Raw genomic sequence first — 24509 nt, 5'->3', positions numbered from 1 at the left:
AGCACAGCTCCTCTTGGCACCACGATTGCCTGTGCTACACTGGATGTTCAAAGGAAACATCCCCTCTACACATCACGCAACCAGCGCTACACGGAGTAAGTGGATAGCGTTGATCATGCAACGGGCTCAAATGGAGAACCCCAACCGCCCAGGAATCCTGGAAGAGATCATGGACTGGCCAGAAGGCAGAGATTTCAGAGCATCGCCTGAGGAGGTAGCTCGTGCCCAAGAGGCACCACCATATAATTAGATATCAGAAGATGAAAGGCATTATGGTCTGTTTACTGATGGATTCTGTCGTGTTGTAGGAAACCATCGGAAGTGGAAAGCTGCTGTGTGGAGTCCTACACGACAAGTCATTGAAGCCATTGAAGGAGAAAGTGAGTCAAGTCAGTTTGCAGAAGTAAAAGCCATCCATCTGGTCCTGGAGAGTGCTGAACGAGAAAAGTGGCCAGTACTCTATCTCTATACTGACTCATGGATGGTGGCTAATGCCCGGGTAGAAAACATCACTCTAAAGGTACGTCATGTAGCTGCTCACATGCCCAAGAACCGTGCCACTGAAGAACATCGAAACAATGAACAGGTAGACAAGGCTGTCAAAATTGAAGTAGCTCAGGTGGACCTGGACTGGGAGCATAAGGGTGAGCTATTTGTAGCTCGGTGGGCCCACGAAACATCAGGACATCTAGGGAGAGATGCAACATACAGATGGGCTCGTGATCAAAGGGTGGACCTGACCATGGAGGCCATCACACAGGTCACCCATGAATGTGAAACATGTGCCACAATCAAGTGAGCCACACCAGTAAAGTCTCCATGGAATAGAGGGTGGTGGCTGGGTTTTCAATATGGCAAATTGACTATATTGGACCACTGCCACGAACACGCCAAGGCAAGCGCTACATACTCACCATGGTGGAAGCAACTACCGGTTGGCTAGAAGCGTACCCTGTAAACCATGCCACTGCCCGAAACACCATCTTGGGACTTGAAAGGCAAGTTTTATGGCGACATGGTACCCCAGAAAGAATTGAATCAGACAATAGGACTCATTTCTGAAATAACCTCATAAACTCCTCAGCCAAGAAACATAGCATTGATTGAATGTATCACATCCCCTATCTCCCACAAGCCTTTGGAAGGATTGAGAGATATAATGGACTGCTAAAGACTTTGCTGAGAGCGTTGGGCACTGGGGCATGGAAGCACTGGGATATAAATTTAGCAGAAGCCACTTGGCTGGTTAACACCAGAGGATCTGCTAACCGTCCTGGTCCTGCCCAAACAAAACCCCTACATCCTGTGGGAGGAGATAAGGTCCCCGTAGTGCATGTAGGGAAGTGGCTGGGGAAGGCATTGTGGGTTGCTCCTCCCTTGGGAAAAGGCAAGCCCATTCGTGGGACTGTCTTCGCTCAAGGACATGCATGTACTTGGTGGGTGATGCGGAAGGATGTGGAGATCCAGTGTATACCTCAAGGAGATTTAACCTTGGGGGAAAAATAATCTGTGATGTGAGTCGTATGTTGTAGGAAGTAATGTAGCAGGAACTATCTGAACCAACAAAGAGTGAGCTTCGCAAAGAACCGGGTGAGTGCAGTGATGACCAAAACCAAGCTGGTGTTGGCGCCCAAGAATCGAACATGCTGCTTCTCCTGTCCTGAGCGACCACCTTGACAGTTGGGGCTCAAGTCATAGCTTGTTCTTATGGACATTTTGGGGAGTGGCAGAGGCCCACAGAATGGGGAAATAAGATCTACCTATCTGTTAAGGGACAGGGGATAGTAGTTAATGAGAATGTATAAATCTGTATGTTGGGTATAAAGATGGTTTAAGTCTGTAGTATAAGTTGTAAGTGTTGGTAAGAGGGGATTTCAGGAATGAGAAATAGATACAATGGGATGGTTAGAAGATATGTAAATGTATCAAATTATGTGGGACCTGAGCATGACACAAATGGTACGGAATAAGGGATGGAGATTGTATTGGGACTGGCTGGGATGGAGTTAACTTTCCCTATAGCAGCCCTCATAGTGCTGTGCTCTGTATTTGTAGCTTGAAAGGTGTTGATAACACACCAGTGCTTTGGCTACTGCTGAGCAGTGCTCCCACAGCATCAGGGCTGTCTCTCCACCACCCCCCCGACACACATCCCCCACCCCCAAAGGCAAGTAGGCTGGGGGTGGGCAAGAGTTTGGGAGGGGACATAGCCGGGACAACTGACCCAAGCCGACCAAAGAGATATTCCATACCATATGACACCACGCTCAGCAATAAAAGCTAAGAGAAAGGAGGAGGAGAGGGGACATTCGTTATTAAGGCATTTGTCTTCTGAAGCAGCTGCTACACATAGTGAGGCCCTACTTCCCAGGAAGTGGCTGGACATTGCCTGCTGATGGCAAGTAGAGAATAAATCTCCTTTTTCTTGCTTTGCTTCTGTGTGTGGCCTTTGCTTCTTTTTCATTAAGCTGCCTTTATCTCGACCCACAAGTTTTTAATCTTATTTTCTCCCCTGTCCCGCTGAGGAGGGGGAGTGAGAGAGTGGCTTGGTAGGCACCTGGTGGTCAGCCAAGGTCAACCCACCACAGCAGCATTTCAAGCACACAAAGTAAGGCACTGCTACTAAATAAGCTGAGAATGTTCATCATCTGAGTAAACCACTACCAACTTATCTTAAAGCCCAATGTTTCATTCTTTACACAGAAGCATTAAGAAACTCAGAATTATTTCACGCTAAAAGAGAAAAATATCCAAAAAAAATCAAAGTACAGTTGTATAGTTTTAATGTATTGCAAAGGCTTGACTTCAGAAACAGGTTCTAATGCTTCTCTCACACACAGCTATTCTGTGCTGAATATCTTTTAATGCTATACATCAGTACGCTGCACCCTCATTAATATCCCATGAAGAGAATATTTCAGTCCAAAACACTGTATCTGGCTAACGATTCACTGCATCTGTGTAGAAGCTACTCAGTAGAATTATGAAATCCATTTAGTAAGGCCACACAACTTTAAAAGTCCAGTATATTGAATAAAATAATTTTATTTGTATCTACTTTAAAAAAAAAACAAATGAAGTTTATGGAATCTGAAAGTAGATGATAAAAGGTAACTTTTAACTGAGAGTTAATATGGGAGATTCTTTACCCAAAAATATGTCAAACATTAAGGTCATAAAGAATTTCAAGGTTCTGTGCTATACTCTATGATATGTAAACAGATTTTGAAAATACTTTCCCATTATATATTTTGACACAGTATGCATGAATTTTAAAAATAAAAAATAAAACTTAAATTCAATTGCCTCAAGGTATTTCTTAGAAGTAAAGCCATTTGAAGATCTATTTACCATCTGTGGTGACCAACTTCTATATATCCAAAATATTTCCTTTTACCCCAGTGCAGAATAACTGTCTGGAGGCAATTACCTATCAAAATGATGCCAGCAACACAGATCTGATTGTATGACTTCAGCACTTAAAAGAGCACGCTGGTTATACATGGCTTTTAACCTTGGGCTACAATTATGCTATCAGAACTAAAAATCAAGTCTAAATCATTCATGTAGAGCTGTGTGTGTCATCTGAACACTGTTTAGAGTTCTTGTTTTCCAGATCTGATGGAGGTGGTGAAGGTGCTCTGAGGTTCTTGTGCTTATATTCAGGGCAGGATGAACTTTGCAAATACCAGTTTCTCCAATTAACGACAAGCCACAAATCCCAAAGTAGGCATGTAAAGCATCTGAAAGCAGGACGGAAAATGAAAAAGAAAATTATGTTTCTGTCAGGCTGTAACAGCCAACTCTTCCTGGATTCCAAAACCCCTGAATAATTACAACCAAGGAAAACAAACAGATGCTACATTTTAAACTTAGGATTTGAAACAAGAAAATAATTTCTGTCCAAACCCTCCAGCATGAAATGATGGTGTGCAATCTCTAAGACTAGAGTCCGTTTTAGTTTATAACAATTCTTGCCCACTACTTAATTTCTTCTGAATTCTCAGGCCAAACAGCAAAACAGCTGTAAATACATTTCCTTCAACAGAGTAAATCTTCTCTCCCCGCCCCCTGCAACGTGAAGGAATCTTTTTTGCAAATGAAAGGTCAGGTGGATAGCTGGCTACTTAGTGGACAGCTGACTATTGAAACACCAAAATTAGCACCAGTAGCCAAACAGCAAGATTTAGAAGTATGAAAAAAATCGTCACTTTCCCTAATCCCCCCCCTTCCAGAGAAAATACCCTAAGGATATGAATTCATGAAGATCAGCAGAGATGAGATGCTCTTATTTCCCCATCCCACAGCTCTCCTGCTGCCTGTCTTATACCAGCACTAGAGCTTGCTCAACACCCTCAACACTTAAAGTAATTCAGAAAACATGGAAGAAAACTAACCCGAGCAGGAAAAATTGGACAGCTTTCTGACATTTCAGCAAATTAAACTGGTTTGCAGAAATGTTCAATATACACCAAATCTAGTGCAAAAAAGGGGAAAGGACATGCAGCTGTACTTTAGGAAGCTGGGAGGAAGAGGAGTGAGCCTGCCCCCTCTGGGCAACAATAATCCATTAGGTTGGCTTATCCTCCCAAGAAATCACAGCCTAAAGATGGAAAGAGGATGCAACCTTAATGTGTCCCTTCCAAATTCTCAACACTTGGTAATCTTTTGGAGGTATCACTAATTTCATGTCTGACTAAAATGATATTACAAGAAGTTATATGGCTAGAGTCTCGCTAGCCAGATACCTTCTCTGAAAGATGGCTTCTGCCTATCAGCATTAACATGCAGACAAAAGCACGTTCAGTAGATATAGTCCCTATTGACCTTGCAGAAAGCATGTCAGGCAAGGAAAGCTCAACTTCAGGAAATATAGTATATTAACTCCTGTGGGAAGCTGCATTGATACTCACTAAAATCCATATACAAACCTAATTAGCTATATAGGGATATTTGGTGAGTTTAACCACAAAGTTCTACACTTGTGCAAATCCATATCAACTTAATACACAACTCCATTGTAGCCATAACACACCTATGCAGCCTGTGTACTCCTCTCTTTAAAGCTATAAAAAATGCAAGGCTTTTCAAGGCTGAAAAACATAGGTCCAAATGTTTTGTTTCATGAGCAACTCACAAATACATGGCAGTACACAATCTCACAACTACTGAGCAGCTGTCTTAAAAACAAACAAAAATACAAGGTGGATTTATACTTCTACTAGTGCAAATCTCACTTCAGTGTTTTACATTCAGTAAATGTGCACACTCATTTTCATCCTCTCCCTCTTTTTATCATGTTAGATCTTTTAATCTTTCTTTTGCATCACCTGTAATTCACACGTTTCCAATTCTTTTGTATTAGATATCAAGTGAGATGCATCAGCAGTACATCTAGCAGTTTAAGAGAACTTTATCTAAATTTATTTAAATCTTATAATGATTTATGCTCAAATCTAGAAAAAAATTAATGACTTAGGTATGTGTTCTAAAAAAATCCCCAGCTCTGTAGAACCCTAATGTTTGGGGTTTTAATATTTGTAATAAGTAGCATTAACATAAGATAGCAGATCTAACTGCTTTTTTTCAGGAAACTTCTGATAGCCTTTCCTGCGTTTGACAACCCTATGCAGATGCTTACCTGTAGAGACTACTAAAAACTAAACAATAGCCTTTTCGCAGTTCACTTTGGTATGCTCATGATTTTAGAGGATTACTAGCATTTAAAAGACACTTGACTTTTCAGATTGATTTTCAAAGGCAAGAAATAGTTTTCTAAAAGATCACTGCTCAACAAGCACACTGGTCCAAACACTTACTATTTTAAATCAAGAAACACTGCTACCTCTAAAACCAACAACTTATTAACATCTTTTAGCATGGGAACATCAGGACTACAAAATAATATTTTCCCGAATCATCAGTTGTGAAAAGTTACTTGTAATTTTGGTAGTCCATGTAATATTTAAACAGAGCTTTTTGCATAAAGTAGGAGCTACAGAAGTGTTCAAATTCTGAATCTATTTTAGAAAGCACCTATGAAAAAATTGCATATGGTTCTTTTGCAACCTTTCCTGGCATATTCTGTCACATCTGAGTTTTGCAACAAAACCAAACTGAGGCCACTATTCTCAGCGTTACAAAAGCTAAATGCTTCAAGGAGAAAGAATCATTTCTGTCCTTATTCAACCTCAACAGAACTATTAACTCATTTGTGAGATGACCCATACCAGTCTCGTTATCTTCACGTTTTGCATTTACATGGAAGTCAAGAGGACTGTGTACATTTAACCATCAGTAGGCTTCTGAAAACAATGGAGCTGCACATACACTTCACATTAATAAAGTGGGAAATCTTTAGTGCGTTCAAAAAGACAGCTTGGCTTTCAGATAGTAGACTGATCTTGTAGGAAGCTCAGCTGTGTATATATGGCATTGAAACTACAGATCTATTAAAAAAAATTAAAATATGCTGCATTTACAGTCATTCTTCAGATTAGAACTGCATTAACTTTTTTACTATTTTTCTTCAAAACATGAACACAGATGTATGTCACCATCTGCCTGAGGAAAGAATGCTGCAATAAACCCACCTATCACAAAAGTATAAACTGATTTTTTTTTTCTGTAAAAATCCTACACCATTAAAATTCAACAGTACCAAAGAAAACACCAAACAAGTTTTCCCCAGAAGATATGCAGTCTTATAAGACGTATTCTATACATTGTCGGAGCTAGAAAAAATCTGGCATACCAGCAAAACTTCTGTACATTCATAAAGCAACAATCTAGTTAATCCTTAGTACTCTAGTTCAATCTTCTTGTTCCATTTCTGTGGCCAGCTAGAGCATTCAAGTTAAAAAGTAGCTTACTCTCAAAAGAAAGTTTAAGAGACAGGAAAAGCTTGCTTTATAGGAAACTAGTGTATGGGCAAGAACACCATACAAATCAAAGCAAACAGCTTTATTAGTAGTCTTGCCTTCCTCAAATCTTATCTCAAACTATCTTAAAAGACAGGTTGAGGAACTTTTTACATGATTGGGGTTTTAAACATACTGTTTTTCTTCCTAACCTCCTAAGTAAACAGTTCATCAAGATAAACAGAAATATTTCCTCAAAGTGATACTGATTGGACTACATAATGTACACCAAATATAGCTAGTCGTCAGGAATCCTAAACTGGTTTTCGGGGGGGGGAGCATGTCATGAGCGCTATATTATCAGTGTGGGTCCACTCTGACAAATTGTCAACTGTTCTTCAAAATCAAATGATGCCATGCTGAAATATCTCTGTGCAGATTCTGAACAGTCTCCTCCTTTATTATACCTATGTTTTTATCTTCTTTGGTGAGTTTATGGACTGTTTATCTTCTCTGTACACAATGCCACTGAACATTACTACCGGCACAAAGTTTGTTTTCATATCTTTACAGTATCTCCTTTGAATTCTAGCATCTTTTCAAATTATCAGTTTCCACTTCCAAAATGCAACCAATAACTATTTCAGATATATTGATATGATTTCTATGTGTAATTACAATCTGTAAATCATAATATGTAACTATCTAAACTTTGAGTTGAGTATTTTTAAATACATCAAAGATTTCTGAATAAGCTCAAAGGACTAATTTCTTAAGGAAATAAACATTCTGAAATATTTTACTCGGACCCTTTATGAAGATACCCACTGCACAGTATGATTTTAAATTAGAATGGTTAAACACATATGGAAAATCTTGTCCAGCTCTAAACAGACAGTGATACTGTTTTGGTGATAGTCTAAACAACAGCAGCTCACTTGCTCTGATGCTGAACAAGGAAAAACTCTCTCTCTTTCCCTCTAAATCATGAAAATCTCATATTTTAAGGTTTATTTTTTTCTGCTATTTGAAGAAGACTGGGAAAAAAAAACCCCTCTCTTACACCTCTCGGATGTTTGACCGTTGGAATATATTTGTAGCTTAAAAGACACTCACCATCATTTTGAGAAGTAAATTTACCTGGATGGCTATCTGGCCACTTGGCAAATCCACCAACAAGACGATCTTGAGTTGACAGGATGTAATTTCGGTTTCTCTCAAAATTTGTATATTGGAATATGTTCAAGAGCTGAAAAGAAGTTAGAATGTTACAGTAATATACTAAACTTGAGTATATTTTTAAATATTAAAATATAATGTCTATTTACATAGATAAGTAGTGCAATATAGCCCTAATCTGTTAAACCTCCTTATCCTGCATTTTTTCCAAGTTGAAAAACCTTTATAGTGATTTTTGCATATTCTTGTACTTGCACTTTGTACTTTGTACATTACAAATATGTAATTCTTCCAAGTAAAACAAGACGGTTAAAGAAATCAAAACAAGTCAATAACTATCCTGTAGGTTTTCTGTACACTACCTTCAAAGTTGCTCCCACCCAAAAGGAATAGCAGGTGTCTACAGGTTTGTTAGGTCGTCCATGGTAGCCATTCTGTTGTCTCATTATACACCACCTTCTTATCCTGTTCAGTTCTTTTTCTGAAAAAACTTCCTCCAGTTTACCCATCAAACACAGCGATGCAATACCACAAAATGTAGAGCCACCTATGAGGAAACAGTTGTTTATGCAATGTTTTAAAATACTCAGATTTTCACTGAAGCCTGTGTGATCTCAATCAGAATTTTAATTAGGGTAATATAAATTAAACCAACGGATTTCTAAAAAGAGTACAACAGGAATGAGTAAATGGTAATGCAACAGAAGACATTTCTTGATATGTTACTTGCACAAGAAAGCTAATGGGAAACCAGCAATCAGACTATCAATCAGACTGAAGCAGAGATGCCAAAGGCAGTCACAGACACAACTCCCCAGAGAAGAAAAATAAACTGAAGGGTAAGTATCTGACAAGCAATAAGCAAAAAAAAAAAACACCAACAACAACAAACCACAAAACCCAAAAGACATGGTTAATGCTATGAAAAAACTGGAGGATTCCCATGGTTGTACCAAACACACAAGTTATGCTTCTAAGGAATTTTTTTATTGTCAAGGAAACTGCAAGGTAAAATTTGAAATTAGAAGAGAAACTCAAATTCTCTGTCTGTGTATCATTGCTATCACTTTTAAAAACCCATCAAAGCTCATTCTATTACCTGTAATTATATAATTACAGCCTGGAAGTAAGCTGTTGATACAAGGCATGGGGACCAAGATCCACTGTTACACTATTATGGCACTAGAAAACCCCATGAAATCTAGGATTATTTTTCATTCTGATGCTGAAATGCAGGAAGGATACTGAAGTAATGATATTTGTTATCACTAGCATTCTACAGCAACTTATTTAACTACATTTGAAAATATGTAGGGGTATAAAGTTTTATATACTTTTTCAAAGTTTTTCAACTTTGCCAGGGGTGTAGGGGCCAGCTGCTGGATGGACTGACTATCTTGATCAACTGCAGATGAGGAACAGCATCAGGTTGTCTGTGCTGTTCATATCTGTGTGAGTGCCAGTATTGTAACAGTATGTGGAAGAGAGTCTGTTCCTTTGAGGGTATCTGGTCAAAGGCCTTTTCAGTGCTGTGGTGGTGCATTCCCCCCTCCTTTTCTTGTGCACCTGGCAGAGCATGGGAAGCGAAGCTGCTTTACAATCTCAGTAACTCCCATCAAAACTTGGCCTTTGTGTAACAAGTTTGGCGGTTAAGCGTCCCTCGACCGTATCAGAAACTCTTACATGGCTAAGGTGGGAGCAGCACTGTCTGTACCAGGGAGGCAGCCCTGACAACCTTGGAACATATTTTTCGTCTGTACCAGCCGCCTCCGACAGCCTTGGGGCCTATCTTATCTGGGTTGTAACTCTGGAGGATCTGTACCAGCGTCACTGGAATTTTTGAGAACTTTAGTAATTTCCAACACGGGTTGTGAAAGTAGGATGGAAATTTACTGATGCCTAAAGTCAATCATCTCGTGACCCTATAAACAGCGGTGCCAAGTGAGACCCTTTGAGCTCTCCTGGACCGCAGCGGGCTGCATCAGAATCTCCCTCTGAGTGGGATGCCTCTCAGAGCTGCGAACTCTTAAGTTTGCATACGGAGGCCTGGCAACAGGACCTGGGCTGATCTCCGGTGCTCTTTGCTCCTTGAGGTTCAACTTTCTCCTGTTGAGACAGTCATTTAAAGTGAGTATTTCACTAAACCCAGGGGGAATTTTTATTGGTGCCTTTATCTGCACATATTTCAATAGGTACCTTCATCTGCGCATATAATGAGTATTTAGGCCTATTGTGTGATTGTGTGTGTGTGTGAATCGATTCAAATATTGTAGTAAACCTCATTTAATCACTTTGTAGATGCTAGGATAAGAAGGAACTGAATGATTGCATGTCTGAAGGAATAGTTACATGTCTGCCTAAAACCAGTTTTGGACAGCTGAGGCTTTAGAAACTTGTCCATAATCTCATCATGCAAATTATTAACCAATCATTGTAAAGAGAATGAGCTTTGCAGTTTTTGTGTATAAATGTATGGTGGAAGTCCTGTTCGGTGTGCATGTTAGGAGGAGAGATCGCCCATGCACCCGGCGCTGCAATAAACCATTGTTGGCTTTCTAAACTATCATTTGGTTTGGAGAGTTTTCTTGATTACTATTTTCGGTAACAGGGATATTAAGAAAAAGGGGGAAGCCCTAAAATACAGAGACACAAACCTGACCAACAAACAGTAAGGGAAGCAGTGACGAGAACCAAACCAGGTCAGTCACACTAATTGGTAAGGATATACGGAGTGTGGGAATATTTATTTCATTAAGATTAACTGATCAAGGACCTTGTCAAATGAGGAAAAGGGGGAAGTCATAAAAAAAACATAGAGACACAAACCTGACAGGCAAACATAATGGAGACAAAGACAGGAAACAAACCTGGTCAGTCACACTAATTGATGGGCTATCAAGAAACCACAGGCAAACTTGGACTTTGCAACTGATAAGGATGCAAAGCTGAGGGTCCAGGATGTTGGAGGGGAGGTCGGTGAAACTATGCAAACAGATGAGGGTATGTGCAGGGGGAGTAGCCAGAAAAGGGTATAAAAAGGACTGGTCACATCTAAAATGGCACCAGTCAATACACTTGTCTGACTGAGCCCTGCGCCTGATCACTGCAGTCTGTCCTATCTTCTTATTAAATCCTTTCTTAACTATCTCTCTGCATAAACTCTCTATCTGTATCCCATGTGCATGTGTGCTGCAAGGACTAAGTGTCAGCTACTGGGTAGACCTGTGTGAGTGGATTTGGTGCCAGCTACTGGAGGAGTCAGACCAGGGCTGTAGGTGCCCCCGGGCTATGGTGTCAGCTACTGGAGTGGGTGGGGGTCTTGACCACCAGCCACTGGGGTGAGAATGAGGTGTATCCCAAAAAAGCAGCTACTGGGAGGGACCAGACTTAGTGAGGCGAGTGAGGGGCTCAGAGCCAGTGGCTGGAGCAGGACTGCAGGTCACAGTCCATGTGCCTGGTGCTGGCTGCTGGAGGGGGGGTGAGTGTCTGTATTTCCCCAAATCTGGTGGTGCATGGGGTGTGCATGTGTATTCACTAGCAAACTTCAAGCTGGACTAGCCGGCAAGTAGGAAGCCCTGAGTCTGGGCAGCGGTATAAGGCAGAGGGACTGTGCTGGTATTCAAGGGGAACTTGCCAATGTGGAATGCCTGTGGGACAAGTGTGTGAGTACGTGCATGTTTGCTAGCAAGCATCAAGCTGGACAAGTTGGTGAGTAGAAAACCCATGAAGCAAGTAAGAGGACAATGCTACCAGGGTGTGACCAGTACCCCCTGCTCCTGACACCAGCATTGTTGCCAGGATATGGTGACACCCGTTATGGAACAGGAAAGCGTAACAGCACATGAGATATTCTGGATGGCAAAACTCATGATCCCCCAGTGGTCAGGGATGCCTCCTGTGACTGTTCACTCAACTCTTGCTCAGATTTTGGCTAATGTACAGCTCATGCTAAGGCCTAATGTATGCTGGGAGAAGCACCATTAGGTCAAAGGGAGAGCAACAGGAAGAGATAAAGATCATTATGCAGCTATTGCCACCTGCAGCTTGCTGTCTCCTGCAGACAAAATTCTTGCATATTGATTGTCTGGCAGCCTCTTCAGAATCCACTAACTCATGGAAATGGTAAAGACTAAACTCCCAGACTGAGAGGTATAAATATATCAGCTTATCCAAAAGGCTTTTGAAGGAGATCTAACAGCAGCCAGTCTGCTACGGCCTTCATGCTTCCTGGTGTGATACAGGGGATGCCTGCACCTTGATGGAGGGGGAAAGGGGAGCAACTTCACTGTTGGCTAGAGTACCGTGACACTGCCTCCATCAATCTTCTTCCTCCGAGGACTGAGTGAATGACTCGTGTACTTTTTTAAAGTGAGAGTCTAGATTATGATTATTGTATTGTGTGCTGATTATTAAGAATTTGACCTGATCTGCAGAGGGTCCAGGTGACTGAAAAGTCTAGGTAACTGAAATTTTAGGTAATAGGAAAGCTATGCTAATTGCTAGAAATTCTGTGTAATAATAAGCTATGCTGATTACTAAAATCATTATATAATAATAAAGCTCTAAATATAACTACAACCCTGTGGCCAATTCTCATTCTACCAAGGATCCTTAAAAGAACCTGCCTGTCCCCATAGCGTCAGGTGACACAGACGGACAAAGGGGCTGTGCTGGTACTTGGGGAATGTTCATGTGCTTGTGAATTTAAAGAATGTCGTGTATGTGCCTTCACTAGTGAACTATCCCTACCAGGTATATTGGTTGTATGTGGCAAGGTCTTCGTAGCAGGGGGGCTGCAGGGGTGGCCTCTGTGAGAAGAGACCAGGGGCTGCCCCTGTGCTGGACAGAATCGGTTCCAGCCAGCTCTGTAACGGATGCACCACTGGCCAAAGCTGAGCCAATCAGTGAAGCTGGTGGCACCTCTGTGATAACATATTTAAGAAAGGGTAAAAAACACTGCACAGCAGTTGTGAGAGAGAAGGAAGAAAAAAAAAATGTGAGAAACAACCCTGCAGACACTAAGGTCAGTGAAGAAGGAGGGGGAGGAGGTGCTCCAGGCGCTGGAGCAGAGATTCCCCTGCAGCCAGTGGAAAGGACCATGCCAGAGCAGATGTGGATATGCTCTGAAGGAAGCTGCAGCCTGTGGAGAGCCCATGCTGGTGCACGCTCCTGGCAGGAACTGCAGCCCGTAGAGGACCCACACTGGAGCAGTCTTATCCTCAAGGACTGCAGTCCATGGGAAGGACCAATGCAGGATCAGGGAAAAGGTGTGAGGAGGAAGGAGTGGCAGAGAGGAAGTGGTATGAACTGTCTGTAACCCCCCACTCCCCATCCCCCCTGAGCCGCTGTGGCGGGATGGGGGGTAGGGAAGAGGAGTCTGGAATGGAGGGAAGTTGTGCCTGGGAAGAAGGGAGGGGGAGGTGAGGGAAAGCTGTTTTAGTTTTTGTCTTTGTTTCTCACCAAGCAGATCTATTTTAATTGGTGTACTGGTTTTGGCTGGTATGGAGTTAATTTTCTTCATAGCAGCTTGTATGGTGCTGTGTTTTGGATTTGTGATCAAAACAGTGTTGATAACACACCCATGTTTTAGCTATTGCTGAACAGTGCCTAGAGTCAAGGCCTTCTCTGTTTCTCACACTGCCCCCTCGAGTGAGGAGGCTGGGGGTGCACAAGAAGCTGGGAGAGGACACAGCCAGGACAGCTGACCCCAGCTGACCAAAGGGGTATTCCATAGCATATGATGTCATGCTCAGCAATAAATGCTGGGGGAAGAAGAAGGAAAGAGGGGATGTTCGGAGTTATGGCATTTGTCTTCCCAAGTAACCGTTACGCATGATAGAGCCCTGCTTTCCTGGAGACGGCTCAACACCTTCCTGCTGATGGGAAGTAGTGAATTAATTCCTTGTTTTGCTTTGCTTGCATGTGCGGCTTTTGCTTTACCTGTTAAACTGTCTTTATCTCAACCCATGAGTTTTCTCATTTACCCTTCCGATTCTCTCCCCCATCCCACTGCTGGAGGAGTGAGTAAGCAGGTGTGGGGCTTAGCTGCCTACTGGGGTTAACCCACAACAATTGGCAAGAAATTAAATGAATCTTCCCTAAGTCAAGTCTGTTTTGCCCATGACAGTAACTGGTAAGTGGGGTGGGTTGACCTTGGCTGGCTGACAGGTGTCCACCAAGCTGCTCTATCATACCCCCTTCCTCAACAGGACAAGGGGAGAAAATAAGATGAAAAGCTCATGGGTTGAGATAAGGACAGGGAGATCACTCACCAATTACCATCATGGGCAAAACAGACTCGACTCGGGGAAATTAATTTAATTTATTGTCAGTTAAACAGAGTAGGGTAGTGAGAAATAAGAACAAATCTAAAAACACCTTCCCCCACCCCTCCCTTCTTCCCAGGCTCAACTTCACTTCCAACTCTTTTACCTCCCTCCCCGCCCCAAGCAGCACAGGGGAATGGGGGTTACAGTCAGTTCATAATGCTTCACCTCTCCAACTCCTTCCTCCTCTTACCCTGCTCCAATGTGGGTCCTTCCCACGGGCTGCAGTTCTTCACGAACTGCTCCAGCTTGGGTCCTTTCCATGGGGTGCAGTCCTTCAGGAATGGACTGCTCCAGCATGGGTCCCCCACGGGGTCACAGGTCCTGCCAGAAAATCTGCTCTGGCGTGGGTTCCGCCTCATAGGCTGCAGTTCCTGCCAGGAGCCTGCTCCTGTGTGGGCTCTCCACAGGATGCAGCTTCCTTCAGGGCACATCCACCTGCTCCAGCATGGTGTCCTCCATGGGCTGCAGGGGTACAACCTGCTTCACCATGGTCTTCACCATGGGCTGCAGGGGAATCTCTGCTCCAGCACCTGGAGCACCTCCTCCCCCTCCTTCTCTATTGACCTTGGTGTCTGCAGGGTTGTCTTTCTCACATTTTCTCACTCCTCTCTCCCAGCTGTTGTGCAGCATTTTTTTACCCTTTCTTAAATATGTTATCACAGAGATGTTACCAACATCGCTGATTGGCTCAGCTTTGGCCAGCAGCGGGTCCATCTTGGAGCCGGCTGGCACTGGCTCTGTCCAACATGGGAACAGCTCCTGATGTCTTCTCACAGAAGCCACCCCTGCAGCCCCCCCCGCTACCAAAACCTTGCAACGTGAACCCAATACAGTAAGTGATCTCCCTGTCTTGTCTTGACCCATGAGCTTTTCTATCTTATTTTCCTCCCCCTGTCCTGCTGAGGAGCGGGAGTGAGAGAGCAGTTGGGTGGGGGTCTGACAGCCAGCCAAGGTCAACCCACCACACCAGCCAAAGAGGAGGAAGGGGACTTGGCTGTCTACGCTTATGTTTATGTGTGTCTTGTATGTAGGTGCTGTTGAAGGCAGCACCTTGTCTGTGGCAGTCTGTGTAGCTGGCCATGTCAGTGTCCTCTGTGTGTGTTTCTGTGTCTCTGGGATACATGCTCAGCTTTGCTACTGGTTGAAATTGCATACAGGAAAGCAGCAGCTGCGTCCCTCAGCCTGGGCAGAGACCCTGGATCCCCAGGCTGGGCTTCAGCAACCAGGTAGGCAGGAGTCCTGGGCCAGAGCTGCTGGAGGAGGCAACCACTCCTAACATCCCTTAACAATCAACACTGCATGTGTAGGGCATTCTAAACACTGAATATTGCTTAGAACTACACAATATATAAACTGACCATATCCTATAGTAACTGCATCAAAAGAAGCGTGACCAGCAGGTCAAGGGAGGAGATTCTTCCCCTCTACTCCGCTCTCATGAGACCCTACCTGGAGTATTGTGTTCAGCTCTGGGGCCCCCAACATAAGAAGGACATGGACCTGTTGGAGCGAGTCCAGAGGAGGGCCATGAAGATGATCAGAGGGCTGGAGCACCTCTCCTATGAGGAAAGGCTGAGAGAGTTGAGGTTGTTTAGCCTGGAGAAGAGAAGGCTGTGGGGAGTCCTTATTGCAGCCTTCCAGTACCTGAAGGGGGCCTACAAGAAAGCTGGAGATAGACTTTTTACAAGGGAGCATAGTGATAGGACAAGGGGTAATGGCTTTAAACTGAAAGAGGGTAGATTTAGATTAGATATAAGGAAGAAGTTCTTTACTATGAGGGTGGTGAGGCACTGGCACAGGTTGCCCAGAGAAGTTGTGGATGCCCCATCATTGGAAGTGTTCAAGGCCAGGTTGAAGGGGCTTTGAGCAATCTGGTCTAGTGGAAGGTGTCTCTGCCCATGGCAGGGGGGTTGGAACCAGATGATCTTTAATGTCCCTTCCAACCCAAACCATTCTATGATTCTATGATTCTAACTTAGGCCTGAGAGTATGGCTATACCACAGGGCAGAATAGTAACGTATTAGTTAACATTAAACAGGTTAACTCAGGCATTAAAAGCAATATAAGTGTGATAGTATAACATTTTGTTCATACTCTTCATTCCAATATGCAGGCTTATGTCATCAATGAACAGCGTATGAATCAGACTGACTTTAAATCTATGAAAAAGAACATTTGAAGAAAACTATGTTCCTAACCAGTATATAGTGGTCTGCCAGAAAGCTTCCTGTGACGTACAATAACTGGACTGAGAACACTTCTTCATCTTTTTTACAGAGAAGATGTGTGTGTGTGTGTGTGTCCTCTGTGTGTGTGTCTCTTGCTCAACTTTGCTACTGGTTGAACCTGCAAGCAGGAAAGCACCAGTCCTGTCTCTCAGCCTGGGCAGAGACCCTGGGTCCCTGGGCACACCCACACCAGGCTGGGCTCCAGCGACCAGGCAGGAGGAAGTTCTGGGCCAGAGCTACTTGAGGAGGCGACTGCTCCTAAAATCCCTTACCACCTACTTACAAAAATTAACTGCAGCTTCAAGATTTGAGCCCCCAATTGATGCTGTAATCTAGCAGAGTAGATGTTTCTAGGCTTTACTGATATCTGCTGAAACTGGAAATTATCAAGTGCATTGCACAAGATCTCTTCAGATAAATTCACAGAATACCAATGGTACATGCGGAAATAGGTTGCTCTGTCAGCAAGAGACGAGAACTACAGCCAACACCTTTAAACAAAACATTTGTGAGGTAAGAATAACAGAGTTGATATATTAAGAGCCCATCTGGTCTGATATTAAGCTGGAACTAAGAGAAGACGACATCATATTCTCAGGCATGTTTTGGATTTGCTCCTCTTCTTCCCACTTCCTTAAAACCAGAAAAGAAGGAAAAGCATGACATACCCTGCACTTCTAACAGCATTTCTCAATTCCAGTCTTAAAAATGGGTATAGAACATGTTAACATTCTTACCATGAGATTCCAGACCAGCTCCTTGTGCCAGGCCATTATCATAAGACTAAAGAAAAAAATCCACAAACCAGCTACTTTAGAGTGAAATCACTTACAGCCATTACAATTTATCAGTCTATTAACAAAATTATTATCAGACCATTCCACCATTTTAATCTAGTTAAATTCTGAACCTATGTCTCAAAAAGCTCTTGGCACAAATCAGTGTTGTTTTAATACAGGCAGTTTTTATTACGTTTTTCTTCAATCAAAGAGCATGGAGTTCATTTCAGTTGTGATATATGTTAAAAGTCTGGAATTAGGTAAACATTTCTTCACCAAAAAGGGAAAACATGCAGTTGTACTGGTTTCAGCTAGGATAGAGTTAATTTTCTTCCTAGCAGCTGGCATAGTGCTGTGTTTTGAATTTAGGATGAGAATAATGTTGATAACACACTGATGTTTTAGTTGTTGCTGAGCAGTGCTTACACCAGTCAAGGACTTTTCAGCTTCTCATACTGCCCTGCCAGCGAGGAGGCTGGAGGTGCACAAGAAGCTGGGAGGGGGCACAGCCAGGACAGCTGACCCAAACTGGCCAAAGGGCTATGCCATACCGTATGGCGTCATACTGAACAAAAAAACTGGGGGAAGTTGGCCGGGGGGGTACAGCTGCTGCTCGGGAACTGGCTGGGCATCAGTCAGCAGGTGGTGAGCAATTGCATTGTGCATCACTTGTTTTGTATATTCTCTTATCATTATTATTATTTTCCCTTCCTTTTCTGTCCTATTAAATTGTCTTTATCTCAACCCACAAGTTTTACCTTTTTTCTGATTCTCTCTCGCATCCCACTGGGGGGTGTTTAGCTGCCTGCCGGGTTAAACCATGACAGCAGTGTAGATAACCATTAAAAAAGCCCTGCAATTTTTGGGCCTTTCTAAAAAAGGAAAATGGATACATAATTCCAGAAAAAAATTGAAGTGCATAAATGAAATCTGTCTCTAACCCAAAAGATGGTTAATGTACATGAAGACATAATGTAGGGTACTACTGTATGTACAATGCTGAAGCACAAGAAATGGTTTAGTATGGAGCAAGAGCATCAGCCTTTCAAAAACTGAAGATTGGCGGGGTGGGGGGCAGAAGCAACAACATACTAAGCATACTATTTGGCACTGAACTTTACTTGCCCTATAAAATAGCTGCTGTTAAAAAATATTTTTAAAATGCTGGAAAAAATGCTTTGTAAAGTGAAACAAAAAGGAGGAGCTTCACTGACAAACACAGCATCAAAAGTATTCTGAGAACACTTCGTCTTTTTACAGAGATGTAATAAAGATGTAATTACAGAGAAGATACATCCTTACTGTACTGTAAGGGAATGTACTGGACTGGGAACACTTAATAAGTTTGACTTGATCTCAATAATTAGTTTTTCCATTGATTCCATATATGATTTAAAAAAGCAGGACTAGAGCTCATTGAAATTTGAGGATTTTAGTGATGCAATTTTTTACTTATGCATTTTTTAAAGCTGTAGGAACTTCAGGCGTCAATTTTTAAAAAAATGCTTTCAATTTTAAATCTAATTTTAAAGAAAAAAGATCAGATTTAATTTAACTTGCAGCAAACATTTTAGATAGATAGATTTTTAGTCATAGTAAAGAACTAAAGCTATTAACTTGAAAATGCATTGAGAAATAACACTTCGGGAATACTCACCATACTTCTTCTAATGTAGTCTACTGCTTTTTTTGTATCCATGCCCGACCAGTTATCGAGCATGTAGCAGATGCAGGAAGCACAGTACACAAACCTCATATCATTCTCACTTCCTTCCAGCACAGCACAGAAACTGAAAGAAAGATTTCTTTCTTTATTCATTTTATAGCCCATTACATTAGAAAATATGAAAAGCATTTTAGGAATTGCATTATTTTTCCTTTTAAAATAAATTAGTTAATTCTATTTATAGTATTCACATGAATGTAACCCAAACCTATATTAGATTTTCTTTTCAGAAGCTGTGATTCTAACCAAGCTAAGCAAAATGAATAGAACTATTAACATTTAGGGGCTTGGATAACCTTATTTCCAGTAATGTAATGACACTGGTCTTTATTTATCCAAATATGTTAATGTTTACATTCTTTCATGTATCACAGTATACACTGATGTATGAGTTACCATTGTATAATCTACTATTCTTAGCAGAATTCTTTTCCTCCCTAGAAATCTTCATAGCTCACATGGCTTTCCTGTCCAACTTTAGGATCAGATTCCCATGTATGTATAAATGTAATTGTTATCATTACAATTTCTAATATAAATGGTGAAAATTACTTGCAGTCCATTTTTTTGTTTCTAATGGTTAGATTCTTTCCAAACTCTGAAAAGATTTTAAAGTTGTTATATCTAGGTTATTTAGATACAATCTGGTGTTCTCTCAGAGACCCTTAAAAAGATGACTGATGCTGTGATTTGCTCCCTGATAAGCCTCCATTTGGTTCAAAGAGCTAGTTAGAATATTTTTACATAGGACAGTCTTTCAAGCGCCACTGTGACACTCCCCCTTTGACCCTGGCATTCCGGTATGTACTCCATCTTGTTGCATACAAAAGCCTCCAACACCTACTGGGAGATAGTTTCATCTCTCCTAACCTCAAGGTTGCCAGCTCCTGCTTTCTGCAGCTCAAATGGGGATCCACTCCATTACTCTTTGGATATAGCAAAGGATATTCTTGGGAACCAGGACACTTAAGATGTACCAGTGCTGTGGTTTACAACTTCATCCCATCCTTAGGTAACAAGTTCCTTGTATGTTATCTAGATACTTCAAATTACATTAAGCCAAGGTAAAGTAGAAATGCAAATACACGCATTTATTCATGACATTTAAAAAAAGACAATATAATTACATTTTTTTTAGTTAATAAAAGATATGGGTGAAGAAATAAAAACTAAGTTTAGTATACTTATACTAGGGTAACACCAGAAAAGTTTCTCTTTCCCTCATTCAGCTTGCTTGCTGTTTCCATCTGGACAAGATGTTAGGTCAGGTTCCAGCCTTTGTGCATCCTTCCCCTTTGGTGCAGTAAAAGTTGTTTTAATAGGTATGAAAATTTCTGTTGTACTAGAAGTTGACTACCACCCAAGTAGCAATTCTACCCCAGAGAGGTGCAAAGCACTCTCCTTTCCCTCTGGTGGCTAGCTGGCACTCTTCAGCAGGGAACACAAAATACAGGATCAAGTATAAGAGGTATCAGTCTGTACATTAAAACCATACATGATACAAACATGTAGAACAGGTTAACTGTGTGCAGTTTATTATTGTAATCAGGCATGATGACAAGCAACTACTTCAAGATGTTAGCGAGTTTGGAGCAACTCATCCCTAACTCCTTCCTCTTGAATAAACTTTAACAACAAAAATGGTACAACTCATAGGAATGCATACAGCAGTGGTAGAAACACCCCCACATGCTAGAAGATGCTGCAAATGGAAGTAGACCAACAAATCCATGTATACGTACATTAGAATTTAGCCCATTAAGGTCAGTCTGTTGCTATAAGTAACAGGAAACTGTAGATCATATAGTTCATATTTTGTTTGGTGTTTGTTTTTTTGTTTTTTTAAACCTACACATGTAACACTGCATTTTAATAGTTATGCTCCACTTAAAAAAAATTTTAATTATAGAAGACTTCTAGGCAATACAAAGCCATTTGACCAAAACAAAGGCTTTTGTAGCTAGTAAATGGGGACAGCAATTTCATTATGAAGTGAAACATAATTTCTTCAGGAATAAGATTTCTATAGTTATGCATTTCTTAAAGTACTCTTTAAAAATGATATTCAGTAAAATCTAAGTACACAGACAGATCATGTAACCTAGCAGAAGCTTTCATTACCTACCAGCTCCAGCCTACATAAAAATCAAACAGATGTAGTTCAAAGGGTATATACCATCCTGTATATTAATGGACTGAATCTCTCAAAACCCTCCCACAAAGCAGAGCAAACATCATCTTAATAGTGCTCCACCAGGGCCTTGCAAAACCAGAGAATACAAATAGAGAAAACCTCACTTATCTGAAAGATATAAGAAAAAACCAACCAAACAAAACAACCATCCCCAAGACACAAGCCAAACCATTAACTTTCCAATAGTATGTTTCTACAGCTGTAAGCAAACATCATCATTCTCCAGTATGAAAGCAACTCTGGACATAAAGTGCTCTTTGGTCCTGTAAACTAGCATGTTGTTCTATTGCTTATCCCCACCAAAATATTTTCTGATAGAAAGAAAATATTATACAACTATTTTCATAAAAGTGTGTATTATGTTTAATTCTACACTTGGGTTTTCTATTAACCTTCCAGAGAGTTGTAAGATATTTTATATCTTTTACCTTCCATCCTCCAGCTGGAGAGCTCTCAGTCCTGCCAGTAAGGCATCTTTATTTACTCGACTTAAATCATCTCCAAGAATAACCAGACACGAAAGACCCGTGTAAGTCATTGCTATGTGCCCACTATCATAGGGATGAGACATACCAGGACCCTTAAGGGACAAAAAAAAGAAAGAAAAAAACCCACATCATAAGAACTTATATTAAAATCACGTATTCATTTTTTATTATTAAAGAGGTAAACAAAATTCATTTCCCTTCACTAATTATGGTTAGACTGAACGCATCCCACTTAGCTTTTCTGGATGAAAGTAAATTACTGCACAGCTCTGCTACCCGCTTAAACAGCTCATCAGTAGGAAGCTTTGGAATAGGACTATGCCAATACTGATATTCATGCAAGAGTTAAGCGAAAAGAATCAAATGTGCTGAACCATATCTAAGTTTATCCTGACACACTACTGGGCATTAGTTCCCTGGCAGTTGGGGGAACTCTCTGTTAAATAGCCATACCTCTACAGGTTCCTTCCGCAAAGATTTTAGAACCTAATGATCTACAAGTAGAAAGTAGTGTGAGGGATTACTGGTAATCTCTCTGTCAGTTGAAAGGAAAACAAATTACCCACTCATCTTACTTTCATCTATATTATAAAAAAATAATCAGAGTTTAAACAAACTATTTGCATAACAAATAAAGTCTACTAGGAAGATAAAATGAGAGTTGACTAGTTACATGGTAAAAACACAAAAAGGAGGGAGATTGATACAGCTGTCCTAAAATTATTATTTTTCCTTGTGATATTTTATAGGTACATCCTGGACTGTACCGATGCATGACAACACAAACCACATGTAACAAGATGACTTTGGATACTTAGGATGGTACTTAGGATGGATCAATTTGGAGTAACTGGAAGATGACTCTTTTTTTCTTTTGAAGAGGATAAAAGAGCTATTTCTGTACTGAGCAGCAAAGATGGACAAGTTTTTAAAGCACATTTTACTAGGATTATGTCAATTGCCATTTTTATTTTTCAATTCATATTAAAAACACATGCAAAAAGCAGTACAAAAACAAGTTAAATGAGATTATGTTATGGGTACACAGTATTTTTCAGGCCAAATCATGCTTGTTTCCCAAGCCAGAAAATGTTATTTGAAATAAGAAGCTAGGATAAAAAAACCTATTGCCCACTGTTCTCACACTAGGGAATCACATTGCGGTAGGCAGGCACAAAACAAGGTGAAAGTGGCTGCAACAGCACTGAAAAAGCTCTAGCTACGCAAAAGAGAAGGAGAACAGAGGAGTGCTGAGAGCTGCCCCTCCTCTCCCTCATTTCTGGCCCCGGGGTCTCTGTCAAGAAGTGAGGCAAAAATCTCGGCAGTCATAGCTGGCTCCCACTTCTGTCCCTGAGCCAGTGCTCCCATCACTCTTCCCCTGCACACTCCCTGGTCCCAGACACACTTCCCCACGGGGCACCCCATAGATGGAGGACAACTGCATACTTAAATGGGTTGGAGAACTATTGCAGTTGTGAAACAAGTTTTTCTTGGGTGGATGACAGGCTCTAATCTCTGAAGGAACAACTTGGACTATCATACCATAATTTTATTATAAGCAGCTTAAACCTTGTGATGTATCAACACATTTGAAATGTAGATTTTTCACTCTAAAAATCCATATATATATAGAGTGATACAAACTTGCTCTGTCACGGAAAAGTATTCAGTTTCATGTAATCAATTAATTTACTTTTAAACAAAGTGAGTCTCTCCTGAAAATCCAAATTTGAACCAATTCTGGCTATAAAGGATTCTCAGTGTCCCAGCTCAGTAGCTAAAACTTCTTCTCACATATTTTTGTCAAATGAAATACATGACACACGTTAGCAGATGAAAAAAATCTGGAAAGGTTCTTCGATATTTAGTACCAACTGCTTACAAAAAGTCATAGTAGGTCAATCAGCAACTATGAAGAAAACTAAGTTTCCAAACACAGAATCATAGAATGCTTTGGGTCAGAAGGGACCTTTAAAGGTTGGACCTAGATGATCACTAGATCAGGTTGCTCAAAGCCCTATCCAACCTGATCTTGAACACTTCCAGGGATGGAGCATCCACAACTTCTCTGGGCAACCTGTGCCAGTGCCTCACCACCCTCATAGTAAAGAACTTCTTCCTTATGTCCAATCTAAATCTATTCTCTGACAATTTAAAACCGTTGCTATTTGTCCTGTCACTACAGGCTCTGGTAAAAAGTCTTTCGCCATCTTTCTTATAAGCCCCCTTTAAGTATTGAAAGGCCGCAATAAGGTCTTTTCCTTTCTTCTGCTTTTTGCTTCTGAGCTTCTTCATGACAAGGACATTTTCTTGAGCATTTTTTCTGAATTCTCTTTCTCCTTCAAGATTTCTTCTTTTTCTTGATGCTCTGGGGACCCCCAGAGCTGGATGCAGTACTCCAGGTGGGGTCTCACGGGAGCAGAGTAGATATAGTGAAACAGTTCAATTTTTATTTTGAAAATTCTATTTCCAAAGGAAGATTATATTTACTAAGCAAATGACAATTACGCTAAGGAAATTCAGGCTTGAGTTTTTAAAACCATGGTTACAGAAATTCTGTCCAAATGTCTTAACTACTACAAAGGTGCTTGGATATTCAATACATTTTCTAAGGCATCTGTAAATCTCAGAAGAATATTCCCCTTTAAGTGGCAATTTTTCACACCGTGTCAACACAAAGTAACTGAAAATTCCTGCTTTCTCTAAATTGCACTTTTCTATATAC

General features: G+C 41.2%; 1 protein-coding gene across 1 annotated transcript in view; it reads right to left on the bottom strand.

The window, feature by feature from the left end:
* Positions 1-3562: 3562 nt before the first annotated feature.
* Positions 3563-24509, bottom strand: part of LOC309601714 (geranylgeranyl transferase type-1 subunit beta-like) — a gene marked incomplete at both ends in the record, with an annotated part of 76456 nt that continues 55509 nt past the window's right edge. Inside the window, 7 exon segments of the mRNA XM_082334878.1 lie at positions 3563-3609; positions 3612-3743; positions 8001-8109; positions 8402-8586; positions 17335-17380; positions 19034-19166; positions 21725-21876. Coding sequence (XP_082191004.1) covers positions 3563-3609; positions 3612-3743; positions 8001-8109; positions 8402-8586; positions 17335-17380; positions 19034-19166; positions 21725-21876 — 804 coding nt within the window.

The sequence above is a fragment of the Platalea leucorodia genome (genome assembly GCF_965183815.1).
Source record: "Platalea leucorodia genome assembly, chromosome: W".
Taxonomy (NCBI): Eukaryota; Metazoa; Chordata; class Aves; order Pelecaniformes; family Threskiornithidae; genus Platalea; species Platalea leucorodia.
Note: the sequence above shows the minus strand (reverse complement) of the source record. Positions and strands in the feature narration are given on the sequence as shown.